The sequence below is a fragment of the Leuciscus leuciscus genome, assembly GCF_965113295.1.
Source record: "Leuciscus leuciscus genome assembly, chromosome: 2".
In the NCBI taxonomy this organism is placed as follows: Eukaryota; Metazoa; Chordata; class Actinopteri; order Cypriniformes; family Leuciscidae; genus Leuciscus; species Leuciscus leuciscus.
This window is the reverse complement of record NC_138726.1, coordinates 45,139,920-45,155,845: the sequence shown is the minus strand read 5'-3', so window position 1 is coordinate 45,155,845 and position 15,926 is coordinate 45,139,920. Positions and strand designations below refer to the sequence as shown.

The following is a 15,926-nucleotide window of genomic DNA, read 5'->3' as shown; positions in this document are numbered from 1 at the left end:
GTACAATAAATATAATATAATATAATATAATAGTCAATGTATGTTCTTTCCTGTGAGTTTTTCTATGCATTTTCGTTGTATAGTCAAATAAAATCTGTAGCTGAAGTTTGCCTTTGTTTTGTTCTTCCCTCATATTTAAAATATTTAAAAATATATATAAATATTTGTCTCATATTTTTAATGCTTTAATCAAACCTGTAGGTACATTAAAAACAAATCCCCTCCAGACATCACTTTTGCCCACTACTATATATTTTATAGTACATAAAGTACACTAATAATATAAACATCAAATATACTTGAAATTAACTATGTATTCTTTCTTAACCACTACATTTTGACTCCAGTCTATAATTCCACTGAATGGGATTTCAGCACCATGGACAGCCGCTCAGTGGAGCACAAAGCTCTTATCCAAAGCAGTCCTTTTGCTACACGATCAACCAAGTGCTGCTGTCTGAGTTGATGCCTGTGTATAAAGCCTGCAAGAGCTGGACAGGGATGAGAGACCATTTCATGCTCTTGGTTATCTTTTCCGGCCTCAACAGAGGAGCTCATCAATGCTGAACTGCTGAAGGGACACTAAACCACACCAAACCAAAAAGTTAGTAAAGCTCTGAAACTATCAGTCTATGACAAGCTCCACCTCTGAGTGCACTGACACACAAACCTGGGCCTGGAAGAACACCTTTTGTCTATAAAAAGCAAAAAGTACTTTTTAAGCCTTACAATCCAAGTAATGATTTGTTGGATTGAAGGATGTGGATAGTATTACAAGATAGAGGACAAAAATAGTTTTATGATCATCTAATGGTTATTCTATATCTGAAACACATGTAGATCCTATATATATATCTGTGTGTGTGTGTGTGCGTGCGTGCGTGCGTGTGTGTGTGTGTGTGTGTGTGTGTGTGTGTGTGTGTGTGTGTGTGTGTTGAATCAAAGCAGCCATTATTCCAGTTTTCAGTGTCATTCTAATATTTTGATTTGGTGCTCAAGAAACATTTCTTATTATTATCAATGTTGTAAACAGTTGTGCTGCTCAATATTTTGTGAAAACCGTGATGCTTTCTTTTTAGAATTCTTTGATGAATAGAATGTTCAAAACAGCCTTTATTTGAAATTAGTTGCACTTTTTTCATTCTTGCTGGGATGAACAATAATAATTTGATGTTAGTATCTTTTCGCAGAGGAACAGAAATCATCAGAATAGAGATGTTCGCTTTTTACAATAAATGTGCTCATTGTAAAAAGCGAACATCTCTATTCTGTTGATTTCTGATTTCAAATTATTATTATTCCTCCCAGCAAGAATGAAAAAAGTGCAACTAACTTCAAAAGACAACTTCAAAATGCTGATACCTCACTATCAAAGTCAAGCAGGAAAGCAGAAGATGACAGATACGATGATCCCAACATGGCTAATCTGAGCTTCCATCTTAGATTCACAACGCAACACACAGAAGAACCAATCATTGACTCATACAAGCCTTGAAAAGGGTCTGAATGAGCAGCGGAAATCCTGCCAGCTTTCAAGATAAAGTGGCATGTTTGAGATTGTGTACCAGATTGAACATCCAAACATACCACGTATGGACCACGTAAGGATTTTGTTCAATGTCATTTACAATTTCTAATACAGTGAGATTTGCATGATGCAGATCATTTGAATAAACTGTGACCACATCCCTTCTGCAGGATCACCTACTAACTAAGCTTTAATCTGGTGCACGGAGAGGCTCTTCTCATCATTTCAAAACCATTTTATCTCCACTAAGCGATATAGGGCTGACAAATAGGTAAAGGGGAAGAAATGTAAACGCTAAAAACATTTAAAAGCAACCAGCCAAACAAACTCAATAGCTTCATAACTGAAGCAGGCTGACATTAATTGGTGAAAGGAATGAGCTCATATGTTCATGTGGTCTCTGTGACTGGATTAGTGTGGTTTTTCTTCCAACATAAATCATTTTATCCATTCGCTCGTGCAGTCATCATGATGGACGTCGCCTCCCCCTCCTCTCCCTCCCCCTCATCCATCTCTCCCTCCACTCATTCTTCTCACTGCCCCTCCCTTCATCATTCCATCATCCCCTCGATAGATGCCACCTTCTGCCCTCCTTCAAACCCCTAATCTGCCCTCATTGTCCTCTTTATATTTCCTCCTGGTGTTCCATTAATCTCAGGCGGTGGTTCTGCAGATCAGTCTCTGCAGAGCTTCAAACCATAGCTTTGGTAGTGAAAAAGGGTGGGAATTTACCTCTGACATCTCAATCTTCCCATCACCGTTCTCATCGAATTTCAGCATGAACTCTTTCATCCTGTCTTTGAACGAAGCATTTGAAGGATCCTGAAAACAAACAAATCTGACATGTAAAACAGCACCGTTCCCACTTCAATTAAGTCCAATTATTTTTCCAAATGTTCCAAGTGAACAGTCGTTGAAAAAATTCTTTAAAACATGCCATGCAGAAACTGTATTGACATTAGAAAATATCAGCCAGATGGTATCTGCTCAGATGGCATGTGCATTAGGCTAGATTAATCTAGGCATCTCATTCTGTAGTCCTGTATGTGACATTCAGATCACCACTTATCAAGTACAACTGCATCTGATGTTTTTACCATAATTAACGAACACACACAATGTGTGACTCACCACACTTTTCCGTGCCATCTCGAGCTCACGGATGAAATGTTCCAGTTCCTTCCCTTCAATGCAGCCATTGCCTAGAAGAAAATAAACTTAAGTTCATTTATTTAATTATGAGTTTAAACTGAACATCCATGACACACAGATACTGTTCAACTCACATTGTCTGATGTAACTTGACAATCATTTCCTCTTTATAAATGAAATGAGGGTCTTATAATCAGATCTTGTCTTGTTCATTTAAAATGCTGAAGGACAGAAAAATGTACTGAGCTACAAAGGGATTTTACTCATATTTTCCTTAGAAACAATGTCTGCTTTGTACAGGGAAAATTCTTGCATCTCAGACACAGTTTGCAGTTTCTCAGTCTAGTCATTTTTTAAATTGATCTAGTTCAATTTAACATGAAAACGATAAAGAATAGCGATTTCCAATGTGCAGATTTCAACTGCTTCTTGACTTCTCTGCTGAAAAACCAGCTTAAGATCAGTTGCTGGTCTTAGTGGGTCTCCCACCCTGGCAAGGCTGATATGTTTGCTGTTTTGTCGAGTTCTGGAGACTTTTTTTAGATGGTCATGCATGCTTGACCATCTTAAAAAAATAGCTTTGGTTGGTTAAGATGTTCCTTTCAGCAGGATTGATACATCTAGTGAAAGTCTGTAAAAAGATGATTATATGACACTCCATGCTAAGCCTAAACCAGTCAAATATGGTTTGCTGGTCTTAGCTGGCCTCCCAGACTGGTCATTCTGATCTGTTGGCTGGTCTCATAGTGGTCTTGTGTACTTTTCAGATGGTCAGACCAGTTAATCCAGTTGAGTGCCATCTTTGCCAGGTTGACCACCAAATGAAGAGCAAACTGGGAGGCCAACTTAAACTAGCTAAAAGCATCAAAGCATCTTAGGTTGTTATTTCCTCCCCAGCTGGACCGGTTCTCTTTCAACCCCCACCCATCACTTTTCATCTTCGAAGTCTCTCAAACGCTGACACACAAATCAATTGGAAGGAAAGATTCCATTCCAGAGTGAAATCAATAATGCCAACAATGCCTGTGGGGCATAATTTACACTGAAACGCTGAAAGAAGTTAACAGGGCGATAGCAGGCAATCATCCCACTGGCGCTTTTTCAATTTCCCTCAATTATTCAAGAATACGCTTGTGCGTAAAACTGCATTGCACATTCAACTTGAGTTAGTGTCCCGCTAGATCAGTGTTGCCAGATCCCGCAAAACAAGCGACTGTTTCTGAACAAAACGATCCTAAAACATCACTTTATGGGGGGTAAGTAAAACAAAAAATTACATTCTGGAAATGAGAATCCCCCTAAAAATTCTCAACCTACGACAGTCCATTAATATGCAAAAGCGACTCAATAAGCTTATTAAGCGGGTGTGGCAACTGCTCAAATACTTGCATTTACTTTTGTTCATTTTTAACGTGTAACTCAATTAATCACTTTCCTATAAGTGTAGCCTAATAGGAAACTAACATTAAAAAACAAACACAAAAAAAAAAAAAAAAAAAAAAACCCACGTAGTCTACATGTGTAGGCTATAGCGCAAAGAAAAACCATGTTGATTACGCTTACGTTTCAAACAAACCAGAAAATAAACGAGTAGAAACCAAAAATGTAGGCCTATGTTTTAAAGGTTTGATTCTTCGTTTTTTCTTATTATTTGACAAGAAAATAGCAGATATATTTCTCCATCCCTAAAAAAAAAACTGCGTACACCCAGAGACTCTTTCCAAAAGCATAGCTCATATTGACATCTAGCCTAATATCTAGCCATATTGAAATCTACTATTAGATTAATTAGGCTACTTAAATTTTTTTTGGTTTTAAATAATCATTATTATTTACTTTTGTATTTTAACATAAAATGTACAGAATATATATAAGATCAAATATAATTATACACGATTAATGTAGCCTATAATTTTAATTGTAAGTCATAAATCAAATACAATAGCCTACATAAATCAGGGTAGATAAGTAGCCCAATAGCCTCTGACGTACGACTAAATTAAGAACGCTTTTCGTCCCGGGACGTTACACTCACCGTCAGCATCAAATTTATTCCAGATGTCTATAAACTGGGTGGCAGTGAGTTCCGCCAGGTGCAGAGAAAGAGGCTCTGGTGCTTTATTCGCCATATCCAGCCTATAGGTTTCTCTCCCTTAGGGTATTTTTTTTCTTTGTCTTTTTTTTTCTTCTTCTTCAAAGAAACAAATGCCCTGTCTTTGAAGCACTCCTCTACCCCTATGCGAGTCACTGGAAGTAGCCCGACAGAGACAGCAGTTTTAAACCCCCCACCGCCACTGTTGAATCGTGCAGTTCACACACTCACCAAAAGGCGGCAGCATATTATAGCGCGTTTAAAAACAGCTTCTCCAGTCGAGTTCATTCAGATCTGTACTCTAGGAGCATGGGCATCACAGCGGGATTATGGAAATTAATTCAAATGTTCGCAAATCCTACGCGCTCGTACGCTTCCACGAGCAGAAAATAGCATTAAAGATTCCTAAAGTATATTGACAGTGACCAACATTGCCTGGAGTCGCTTAGAAAGATATGGAAGGCTTTATATGAAATTTAGTCAATCATTTTATGTAAATATCCACATAATAAAATGTAGGCTACTCTAGATAGAAGAGATAGATAGATAGATAGATAGATAGATAGATAGATAGATAGATAGATAGATAGATAGATAGATAGATAGATAGATGGACAGATGGACAGATAGACAGATATATATATATATATATATATATATATATATATATATATATAGGCTATATATATATTTGTTTAGCAGCATTACAATCATGTTAGCTTGTTGTGTATGAATCTATAGGGGATGTGGAATTTTCATTCCCCGCCTTCCCCCTTTTCCAACATTTTAACCAATGAACACAGCAGGATATTTATAGGGAGAGAGAGAGAGAGAGAGAGAGAGAAACAGAATTAGTTTGGGGAAGCACTGGGATTGCAAAATGATAGGGAGACATATAGAGAAACTGTAAAGGCATGGACAGTAATATGCCATAAAAAGCAATCTCGGTAAGAAATTGCACATAAACTAAATTGGTATCATTTATTCATCAAACACACTCTTATCTCAGCAGTTTGAACAGAAGGATGCTTACATGTCTCTGCAGGTCCCGGCTGAGTTGGTGAATGATCTCCAGCACCTTTTCATTACATTTGAAAAGTCTGTTGTAATCCTGACATGATTGGTGATGATGAGAGACACTTGTAGAAGGACATGCTGGCGAGCCCCTTGAAACTGCACTTATGCACTTACTGCAAGAGAGGGAGAACGAGAGAAGAAACATTTAAGAGATTAAAAAGGGGCAGTAAGAAGGTTGGCAGAGATTATGTAAAAGAAAAAGATGTTAAAGTGTTCTCATATCATTCAGAAATTAGGGGTCGGTATGACTTTTTAAAAATGTTTTTGAAAGAAGTCTTGCTCATCAAAGCTGCATTTATTTGCAAAAAAATATATAGTACAAACATGAATATTGTAAAAATATTAAAATAACTTTTCTATTTGAATACATCTTAATTTCTGTGATGGCAAAGCTGAATTTTCAGCATCATTACTCCAGTCTTTTGAGACACACCATCCTTCAGAAATCATTCTAATATGCCGATTTAGTGCTTTATTATAATTATCCATGTTAAAAACAGCTGTGCTGCCTAATATTTTTGTGGAAACGGTGAAAAATTTTCTTCAAGATTCTTATTAAAATGCATCATTGCAAAAAAAGTTTTTATTTTTTATTTTTTTTATCTTAATAACCTCTTTTTTTTGTAACAGTGTAACATAACAGTTTTTGTAACAGTTTTATAACATAACAGTCTATATGACTGTAGTGCATATAGCCTAGCTTTAGTGAATAAGATTAACAGTTCAACATTCTTAAAATAGCATACATGTTAGGTGGATTCAGGTAAATTGAGCCAAAAATAAATAACGTACATAAATAATCATATTTTTCTGCATGCAAATGATGACCAGATGTAGTTCCTGATTTCCCATAGATTTCCAGATTTCCCATAATCCAACTAAGTACCAGTGATCACTGTCCTTCTGCCACCACAAAACATGATCTGATGAAACAGATTGGCACATGTCCAGTGTTAGAGTGCAGCAAAGGGAATCTCCCCATAATCAGACATAAGATGCCATCTGCAAAATGTACCCACATATGTAGAATGTCGTTCGTTTGATGTAAGGGATAATAAAAAAAATTAGGCTATGCAGTGTTTTGGCTAGAACACATGAAGCACACACATGTGCTTGCCTTGATCCTTTCCAAAGTCAAGAATAAACCGTGCCAATTCTGCCATATTCATGTGGTCTGTGAAGAGCATGATGTCATCAACATTAAAGCACCTCCTGATGCATTACTGACCATCAGAATATTCACACTCAGCAAAGATAAGACACGCACAGGGAGGTCCTATACATGAATCCAGTCACTTCACTTCAAATACACTCTTAAGAATAAAGGTTCCAAAAAATCTTCTACAGCCTGATGCTTTTTAGAAAACATCTATATAATGGTGTTTCAAAGTCCCCATGACCTCCACTAGAAGAAAAGGTTCTATATAGAACCCTAAATGGTTCTGTCAGGATTGGAACATATCGAATATTTTAGGGGTTCCCATCATTTTATTGAATTAATTCATTTAAATTTTTAATTTTAATTAAATGTTGAATAAAAAAACAGCTCATAAACACAATATCACAAGAAAAAACATTATATATATTAAATAACCCATTAAACATGAAATTATTATGTAATCACTGAAGACATTTCTTCTTATGAACCTCGTCTGCATTAAGGGTTCTTTAAAACTGAGTCAAGAACCCAAGGGTTTTATATACAAACCCATTAAACCTTTTTCTAAGAGTGTCCCTTTTCCCAGTTAATGGAAGATACTTATAATACAAATAATGTATTATTATTACTAATATAATATTTTTCAAATTAAACAATCTTCAATTAGCCAAATAATAAGAAACATATAGTGAAAAATGGTTTCTAATATAGAAAAAATTCTTCTTCTTCTGAATTTAAGGTGCAGCAACAAACCATGCATAACCTTTTTAATAGTGTAATAGGCGATGCATGTTTGATTGACAGGATAGAGACGAAAAAAAAAAATAGAAAATGTGAGAGAGTTTAACAGATTTCCAACTAAGTTCAAATAAAGCTTAAAAAGCAAATGTTCAATTTAGTAATTCTTCTGAAAGGGTTGTGTGCGCTGACTAAACAAAACTTCTGTGTGTGTGCCAGCCACTCAGGCTGACAGAGTGCTCAGGCTGAAGTACTAATGGTAGTGGATGCGAAACACAGAACTTTCCAAATTACAGCTGGCCATTTTTTCTAAGAAACAGAACCATGCGCACGCACATAGAAAGGATGAATATATTTGCCGTCTGGAAAATGTGTGTGTAAACAAATATAATGTTTAGGAATGATCGAAGAGAACATTTAAACATGACTGACTTAGATCTCACCATTCAACAGAAGCAGCTCTGCAAACATAACCAATATCTTATAATTTTTTTTTGCATGAATTATTATAACACTCCACAAAATAAAACACTTTCTTTAATACATCACATCTTGGCATGCATCCTAGATAACTCAGTACTAAGAGTTACGGAGGTTTCCCATAACAAATCTCAGATCAGTTAAATGTTTAACTCATAATGCATTTCATTCCTCTAGATTAGAAGAGAGTGACATTAGAAAGAGGCTTTAAGAGCATTGGCTTAAATATCCAATATGAATGTGTGGAATATATCAAGATTTCAGTGAATAATCTCATATGCTGTGCAGCTCTTAGCGACATCATGTTTGCGCATGTGCAAATGTGTGTCACTTCACTTTTCAGCAGTATAGCCTATACTGAATTCTTTTAGGAAAATGTGTTCATAGAAAAAGTTAAGCCGATAGTTGCCAGCAGACATACCGTAATGAGGCTGAGGAAGGAACTTCCATGAAAATCCCACTCCAACTGTGAATCTGTCCAAAGTCCTGATTGGTTATAAACCACAAAAGGCCTGCACAGCAGGTGTCCACTGCAGTTCTGCAAAGTGTGCAAAATTTACTCTAGTATGTGTTTGTATTTGTCAATATGTCAGTCTTACTACATCAAATGCTCATGCGGCCCATCCTATACATGTTAATGAGTATGCTCAAAGCTTTAACAGTAGTCATGTAAAGGCTAAAAAAACAAGCTTACATAGCTTTATTTAGTCAGCAATTCTGGTCAGGACGATCCGTTTCTTTCTGTCTTTATTTAGAGAGTTTTGGGCTTCTTTGTGTGTGGCCATGATGAGAGAGCAGTTCAAGGGGCCGTTTACACATACGACACAGTTTTCAACTAAAAATGGAAAACTTTTTATGCGTTTTGGCCGTTCATTTACACGACATCAGCGTTTTAGGTTCCTGAAAACGCAAAATTTTGAACCTCGAATCTCTGAAAACGCGAATCTCTGAAAACGATGACATCATGCACGTGTTATTATGTGTTCAATCTTAAATGTTTCATCGCCATCTAATGGCCGGGCAACAGAACAGCGTTTTTAGTCGTTTTCGCGGATTTGTGTGAACGGGGATTGTTTTGACAATGGTGTTTTCTGTACACTGAAAACTCAACGAAAAACTTCTCCATTTTAAGCATATCTTTGTCGTGTAAAGGTACCCTAATTTTAAAGATGGATAATTTGTCGATTTTTTAAAAATGGTTGCCTGGGAAAGTGGTAAATTATGCAGTTATACAAGTTGTCGTGGTTCAACAGCTTATTGTCTAGAATATTTGAATTTGTTAATATTCTAAAAAGAAAGAAAGGAAGACTTTTTTTAAGCTTTTGCATTTCAACCTGTTGTCTTTGTTTTTGCGTGTTTATTAGTTTAGATGAAAATTGAATCAAATGATTAGATGAGGTTAGTGTTGGGAGACTAGCAGAAAGCCGCAGATCAGATGCATATGCAAATACAGAAATCTCACTCTAGCTGTGCAGAAATCCATCCATGCTAAATAATAATCACAGTAGATAAGAACGTTCTTCACATACAAGAAATGAGAAGACAACGTGTGGGTGTGATAAGAGAACTTGTCAGATATGTGCAGAAACATTTACCTTCATGAGACACTTCTCCACAAATTCGTAGACATTTCCATAAACACATTTCTGGACAGAAAAATGGCCATAAGTTGTTCACTGTCTTTTGTTGGATCACTCAGCCAGAACCACATCTGTCAACATAAAAAATTTATAATAGATAACATAGGCCACTGGCTCACACCTGACTATTGAGATATTCAGGGTTCATGCTGTGAGTTAAAGTCAAAACCTTTTTACTTAGAGTGGTGAATATTAAAATGGTCACAATATTTATTAAGAAAAAGGAGCAACTCCATACCAAAATTTGTGCTGGCCAGATCAATAGTCCTACTTATTTTTTTATACTCTATGTGAGGACAGTAATCAACAGTGTGAAACTAGGAACAAAAACACATTTTTAACCCCAATATACTCTTACAAATGTTCCCAATAAAGCAATGAACACTGTAACAATTTGACCCTGCTGGTAAATGATTTCTACCGCTTATTCTACTGTATGTATGTGTAAGCACCACTGTCTGATTAGTTATTTGTATCAGACAGTTATTTTCTTCTCAAGCAAATGGTCCAAAATTCTAATGTATATATATATTCTTGCTGGCTTATTTGGGCCAATAAAGTTTTATTACACACAAGTGCAAAACATATTTGATGTTCTCAACCATACACTAAAATATATGGTCTTATAAATATTGGTCTTAACCATTTTAAATCACACCTCACTGGTCAGGAAATTAGGACCAGCCCAAAACATGAGCCTGATGGACTCGTTCTTGGTTGTCTTTGCAATAAGCTGAAAAATAACATCTGATCATTCCTCTTTAGATAACAACTTTTCATTTGTGGGAAGCAAGCGATGCTGCAATATTCTCTTGTATTCCAAAGCATTAAATGAACATCTAAAGCGGTCTCTTCCTATATGCTTCACTGTGGTGTAGATACATTTATTATTATTTTTCCCAGCAGATTTTCGAAGACACCGCTCTGGAGCATCACCATGCAACTCAACTTCATTGTGATTCATCACTCTACAGACAACTTTTCATATTCAGCCAAAAAAACGTTTTGATGTTTTTATAAGACAGCAATGGCTTTTTAAGTAATGTATTTGCTTAAACGTTGCTAATTTCCTGAATAATTTGTGGTTAAAATAATTAAAAGCATAGTCTTCAGCCGTTTTGGGCTTGGCCCTTTTTAATTTTTTCCCCCAGTAGTGTATATAGCAGCCAATATGTGCATATAGTTCCATTTAACCTTACATTTTGATAACAGTTAGTTGCTATTTAGGGCCTTACCAACTAGATATTTTAAAGAAAACACTCCATATATGTCCATTAAAGAAAAAAGTTTTAATAAATCAGACAGGCCAGACAACTTGATGAAGGCAACTCAAATCATTTCCACTATTTAAAAGAAATAGGCAATGAAACATAAATATTAAAATAAACACGCTGAACTGCATATATGCAGCATATTAAAGGTTAAAGAAAGATTCTGTGTTCCATTATAACCAATATATCCTAAATATGCACTGTGGCACTGGCACAAACTGAAGCTGCGGCTTTAACTGAAGTAAACTCAGGCATGACTATAGTCTAACTCAAAAGTTCTCCCAGAGGATATAGCTATAAAGACTAGCATTATGTGCTCTATTCAACCTGCATGAGCACATGCAGCTGCTGTCGGATGACAGCAGAATTGAAGGAAGACAGGAAACGAGGTAATTCCCCTCTGAGAAGTTCCTCTAAAGGTACAAACTGCAGAACCTGCCTCCCCAGCTCAAGTTTAACTTTCTTCATGTTCTCCATCACGTCCCTGAGAAAGTCCAGCAGCCGGGGTAGGGCTGAAGGTGGAGAGAAACCCATACACACAAGAGCAGCAGGAGGCCAACCAGATAAGCAACGGAATGTAATGTAACGAAAGCACAGGTGGAGTGTGAAAACTAGGCCGGAGGTGAACCGTGTTAAGGCCGAACACAAGGGAATCACCAGGGTTGACCCGAGACGCTGGTTCTGCAGAGCACAAAGCACAGCGTTCAGAAGCTCAAATTGATAGTCTGGTTGTCCGTCGTGCAACGTGGAATCCTGTCCATCACAACAGGAGGGTCCTTGCAAAAACTCTGGCTGTAATTGAATGCCTACAAGTGTGCCATCACACCACGACTGGCTTCCCAGCACCAAACAAGATGTCACATCCGGATGGCTGCAAATCTCAGATAAGATGCTTACAGGGGAGTCAATCCTGCAGGAGTTGCATATTGGCATGGCTCTGTCAGAATGATTCACTGTCTTGACCCTCAGGTTCTCTTCCAGAGCTTCATTCAGGAAGTCTAGCATTTCTTGATCACAGAAGGTGGAACTGCAGACTTTGGGCAGGGCAGCTCCCTCAAGGGCAAACCAGGAGCCCAAATCGCACTCGTCCAATGGGCCACTAAGTACAATCTCACATCCTTCTTTACCCGCAAGATGCTTCTCTATTAATTCCCCATAATTTCCTTGAGCAAGGCGCTGCTTCCATCCCTGAAGTTCCATCTCCTTGCGCTGATCGAAAGATCCCATTTGCTTCCTCTCACAGTGTTTTACCCATCTGGCCACACCACCACGACAAACCCAGCTTTTCCGAGGAAGGTAGTGAACATTGAAACGTTTTGTATAAAAATCTGCTGCATATTCCCTGAGCTGCTCCAATTGCCTGCGCTGTTCTACGCTCATGTGTACAAAAAGCCTGAGGTTCTCCTGGATTGTGTTAACTTGCAATGCATGGAAAAAAGTGCATATCTCTTCATGCTGACTTAGAAATGAGTCTGGAATGCAGTGACGGGGAAAGAGCGCCACTGTGGACGACAAGTCTGGCCCGTAATTACGGATTATCTTCGAGAGCAATGGTCGAATTTGTTCTTTGGCCTGATAGTCCAAGCACACTATATACAGTTCTGAATTTCCAGACTTGCTTGTGCCTGGCTTGAAAACGTTCACGGAACGGAAGCAGCATGCAAGGAGATACAGCAGACAGACAGATGAGTGTTCAAATAGTGTGAACATCTTCAGAACAAACGAGCCTCCGGTTCCTAACAGCAGCAGCGCACAAACGGCTTCGCAATATTGTAGTGGAGCAACTAATCTCTCCTGCTCTCCTGGGTCTCCCTGACAGTCAAAGCTTCCATCTGCTGTAACCAAATCAACACTGTGCATATTGCTCACAAATCTTGGCAGTTCCAGCAGATGCTTCTGAAGCATTATGTCGCCCGTGTTGTCGGATCCAAAGAACCACCAAGGCAGAGTGTGTGCTATCAGTCTGTCATCTGTAATAGTGCAGCCACGTCCGTTGGCTTCGTAGTATGGATTTAAAGTGTTAGCAACCCAGTTCCAGTCGCAGTGTAGGCCACTCGTCTTGAGGAAGTGATTCAGAGCTGATATGAAGGCACCAGGGGCTTCACACAAGTGTATGGAGTTCAACTCTCCACTCTTCAACGCATTGTCAGGAAGAAGTTTAAAAGTGCCTAGGATCTCATAGAACTTGGCCCAAGCCTGCGTGCATAGCTCTGCGTTGGTTGTGGAGCGAAGGTGGGCTGTAACAGTGCCTGCTCGGTTGGTGAAACAAGTATGCTGGTGCCATACTGACAGGTCTTTATCGCTGAGTTGATTCTTCACTTCATTTAGTGATCTCTTCAGAACCTGCAAACGTGGGTGACTTGCATAAGGATCACAGAGCACCACACTTGGGTCAGGCAACGTCCATTCTCTTCCAGCAGGGGGAACATAACCTCTAACCTTGTTGAAGAGCTGGTGAACCTCAGCACATATTTCCTCGTCACAGGTTTCAAGGGCATTTGATTTTTCTGGTGCTGTTCTTTTTCTCCCTCCCCGGCCCCGGTTCATCTTTCAAAGCTATGTTCGGTCACATCAATCACTCAAAAAAAAAAAAAAAAAAAAAAAAACTGTAAAAGACAAAAACAATCAATCAAGATTTTCATTAGCACTATAACATGGCAGAATATGAATAGTTTAAAGGGATAGTTCAAACAAAAAAGGAAATTCTGTCATCATTTACTCATCGTCATGTCTTTCCAAACCTGTATGATTGTCAACCAAATAAAATATTTTGAAAAATGCTGGAAGTCAATGATAAAATGGTTTGGTCCATTGCATGAAACATTTCTCAAAACCTATTGTACGTTCCACAGAACAAAATACAGGGTTGAAATGACAGCAGTAAAATGACGAATTTTAATTCTTGGGGTAAATATCCCTTTAATTGTAATACCAGTAACTGCTGAAATGTTTCTAGGGAGTTCCTACTAACAATCCTAAGCTTTATATGCTTAAATATGACACTGAGACTCACTGTTGTCTCACAATAGCTATTCTGCATGCATGCTCACACTTATTTATTTATAAAGTGCACGTGTCAATGCAAAACCCACAGGCAATGGGTCAAACAACATATTATCTGTCTGATATGCTCCATCAAAATTACTTTTGAGATTCACTGAATAATTATGTTGTTGTTTTATGTTATAGCTAGAATAATGTTTTATTTCAGTTCTATATAAAATTGAAATTTGGGTAGTTGATTCGATTTAGGGTTACATGAAAAAGTTTATTTTTTTTTTACTGGCTCATTTTAATTGTCCTGCAGTGTGAGAAATGTATTTTAACATTAATTAAAATGGCACATTATATCATAGTCTCTCAATAAATACTGGTTACAAAAGCTGCATGTACAATAATAAAAAAAAATTAGCCAAATGCTGTTTAAAATGGTTTTAGGTGGAGTAACTTTTCTATTACTGTCTGTGTCTATGGGAGTAACCTTTCACACAACTTCCCAAAAGTATTTCATGTTAGCTAAGTTGTCAACTATTTATTTCCAGTGATGCAATTTCCTTGTATTAAGAGAAGCTTATGATTTGCTCTGTGTTTTTATAGACCACCAAACGTTATGTCCATGACACAATAGGGGGAAAACAGCGTAAACCCCCAGTGTTTTCATTTCTAAGGATCGTGGATTGCATCTCACTGTCTGGCTAGCTAGCAAATAAGCTAACGAGGCTACATTATCTTAGAAAGGTAAATTCAAGCTTCGTCCAAAAATTAGAGTTTAATTTATGATTTTTACAATTTTATTTTACTAACCGCTTCTTAATATCAACCGAATATCCGACAGAGCTGACAGATTTACGCTATCATTGCTATGGGAGTGTGTGGCTAGTTTAGGGAAGATTTGCAGGAAAATACGATGTGTCGATTACGGCCTGCTAAATTGAACTGGACTCGTCAAAAACGAAGTTGATTTTAGTATCTTGCTTTTTTGCATTAACGTTTACCAGAATTCGATGTCAAGATACTAACAGAATGAGATCTGCTTGTGCTTACCGACCTCAGTACGGTTTCTCTCTTCCTCGTGCATTGCTCAGTGTTATGCAGTGCGACACTCGCTTACAAGCTCGGTTGTGACAGGAGGGGGAGTGACTTTTAGACAGAGTACAGACTTTTGTATTTAAATTAATTGCGAAGGCTAAATTGAGATGTTGAAATTAAATGGTTAATGTTTTACTAAGGCTGTTCCTTCTGCATTTATTCTCTCTCTCTCTACAGCAAGTGAGGAATAGTTGAATGATGTCATATAGCTGGTGGATTTATAATCCTGCTCTCTTAACGCACATACGGTGTGTTATACTGTACAAACTGTATATTCTGTCCCCTTAAACTAACCATACCACTAAACCCATCATAGAAAAAATAAATAAAAATCATTCAACAGTTACAGAAAAAATGATAGTAATGACAACTTACAGTAAGGTGAATAAATTGTTCTGCGAGTATAGTATTGTACTGAATATTGTATATTATTGAATGTCTGTATATTCAGCACTTGCATACTGTGAAAATACAGTGACCTAACTGCAAAATTCAAAAAGGTTACTGTAAAAAAAACTCTGAAGAGTACACTCAGAAGAGTTGCAACTGCAAAATCAAGGTCAGTGAGAGAGATTGATTCTGCTTCAGCATCATGCCTTCACGTTGGTCCGGCCGGAGGACTTTGTCCACATCACAGAAAATGTCATCTCTGCAGGCAAAGGGAAAAAACCCTAAAGCCAGATCCAGCCTTGACAACATT

The 15,926-nt window shown here is 37.6% G+C and overlaps 2 protein-coding genes across 4 annotated transcripts in view; both read right to left on the bottom strand.

Moving 5' to 3' along the window:
- calb2b (calbindin 2b) overlaps positions 1-15,279 on the bottom strand; it is a 23,737-nt gene extending 8,458 nt beyond the window's left edge. Inside the window, exons 1-6 of one of the 3 annotated variants that reach the window (XM_082159094.1) lie at positions 15,182-15,279; positions 9,822-9,937; positions 8,648-8,764; positions 5,806-5,962; positions 2,660-2,730; positions 2,261-2,350 (exon numbers count right to left, since the gene is read on the bottom strand). In XM_082159094.1, the coding sequence (XP_082015220.1) occupies positions 2,261-2,350; positions 2,660-2,677 (108 nt within the window). In that variant the 5' untranslated portion in view covers positions 2,678-2,730; positions 5,806-5,962; positions 8,648-8,764; positions 9,822-9,937; positions 15,182-15,279. Of the gene's footprint in view, positions 1-2,260; positions 2,351-2,659; positions 2,731-4,715; positions 5,133-5,805; positions 5,963-8,647; positions 8,765-9,821; positions 9,938-15,181 lie in introns of those variants that run through there. The other 2 variants (XM_082159095.1, XM_082159093.1) reach the window with 2 other exon arrangements.
- cmtr2 (cap methyltransferase 2) lies at positions 11,137-14,594 on the bottom strand. Its single transcript, XM_082158922.1, has one exon. It carries the CDS (start codon positions 13,682-13,684, stop codon positions 11,456-11,458), a length of 2,229 nt encoding a protein of 742 aa, XP_082015048.1. The 5' UTR covers positions 13,685-14,594; the 3' UTR covers positions 11,137-11,455.
- Positions 15,280-15,926: the final 647 nt, after the last annotated feature.

Bases quoted from the DNA above. Each gene is read 5' to 3' on its own strand.
- cmtr2 (XM_082158922.1), bottom strand. From the start codon at position 13,684: ATGAACCGGGGCCGGGGAGGGAGAAAAAGAACAGCACCAGAAAAATCA.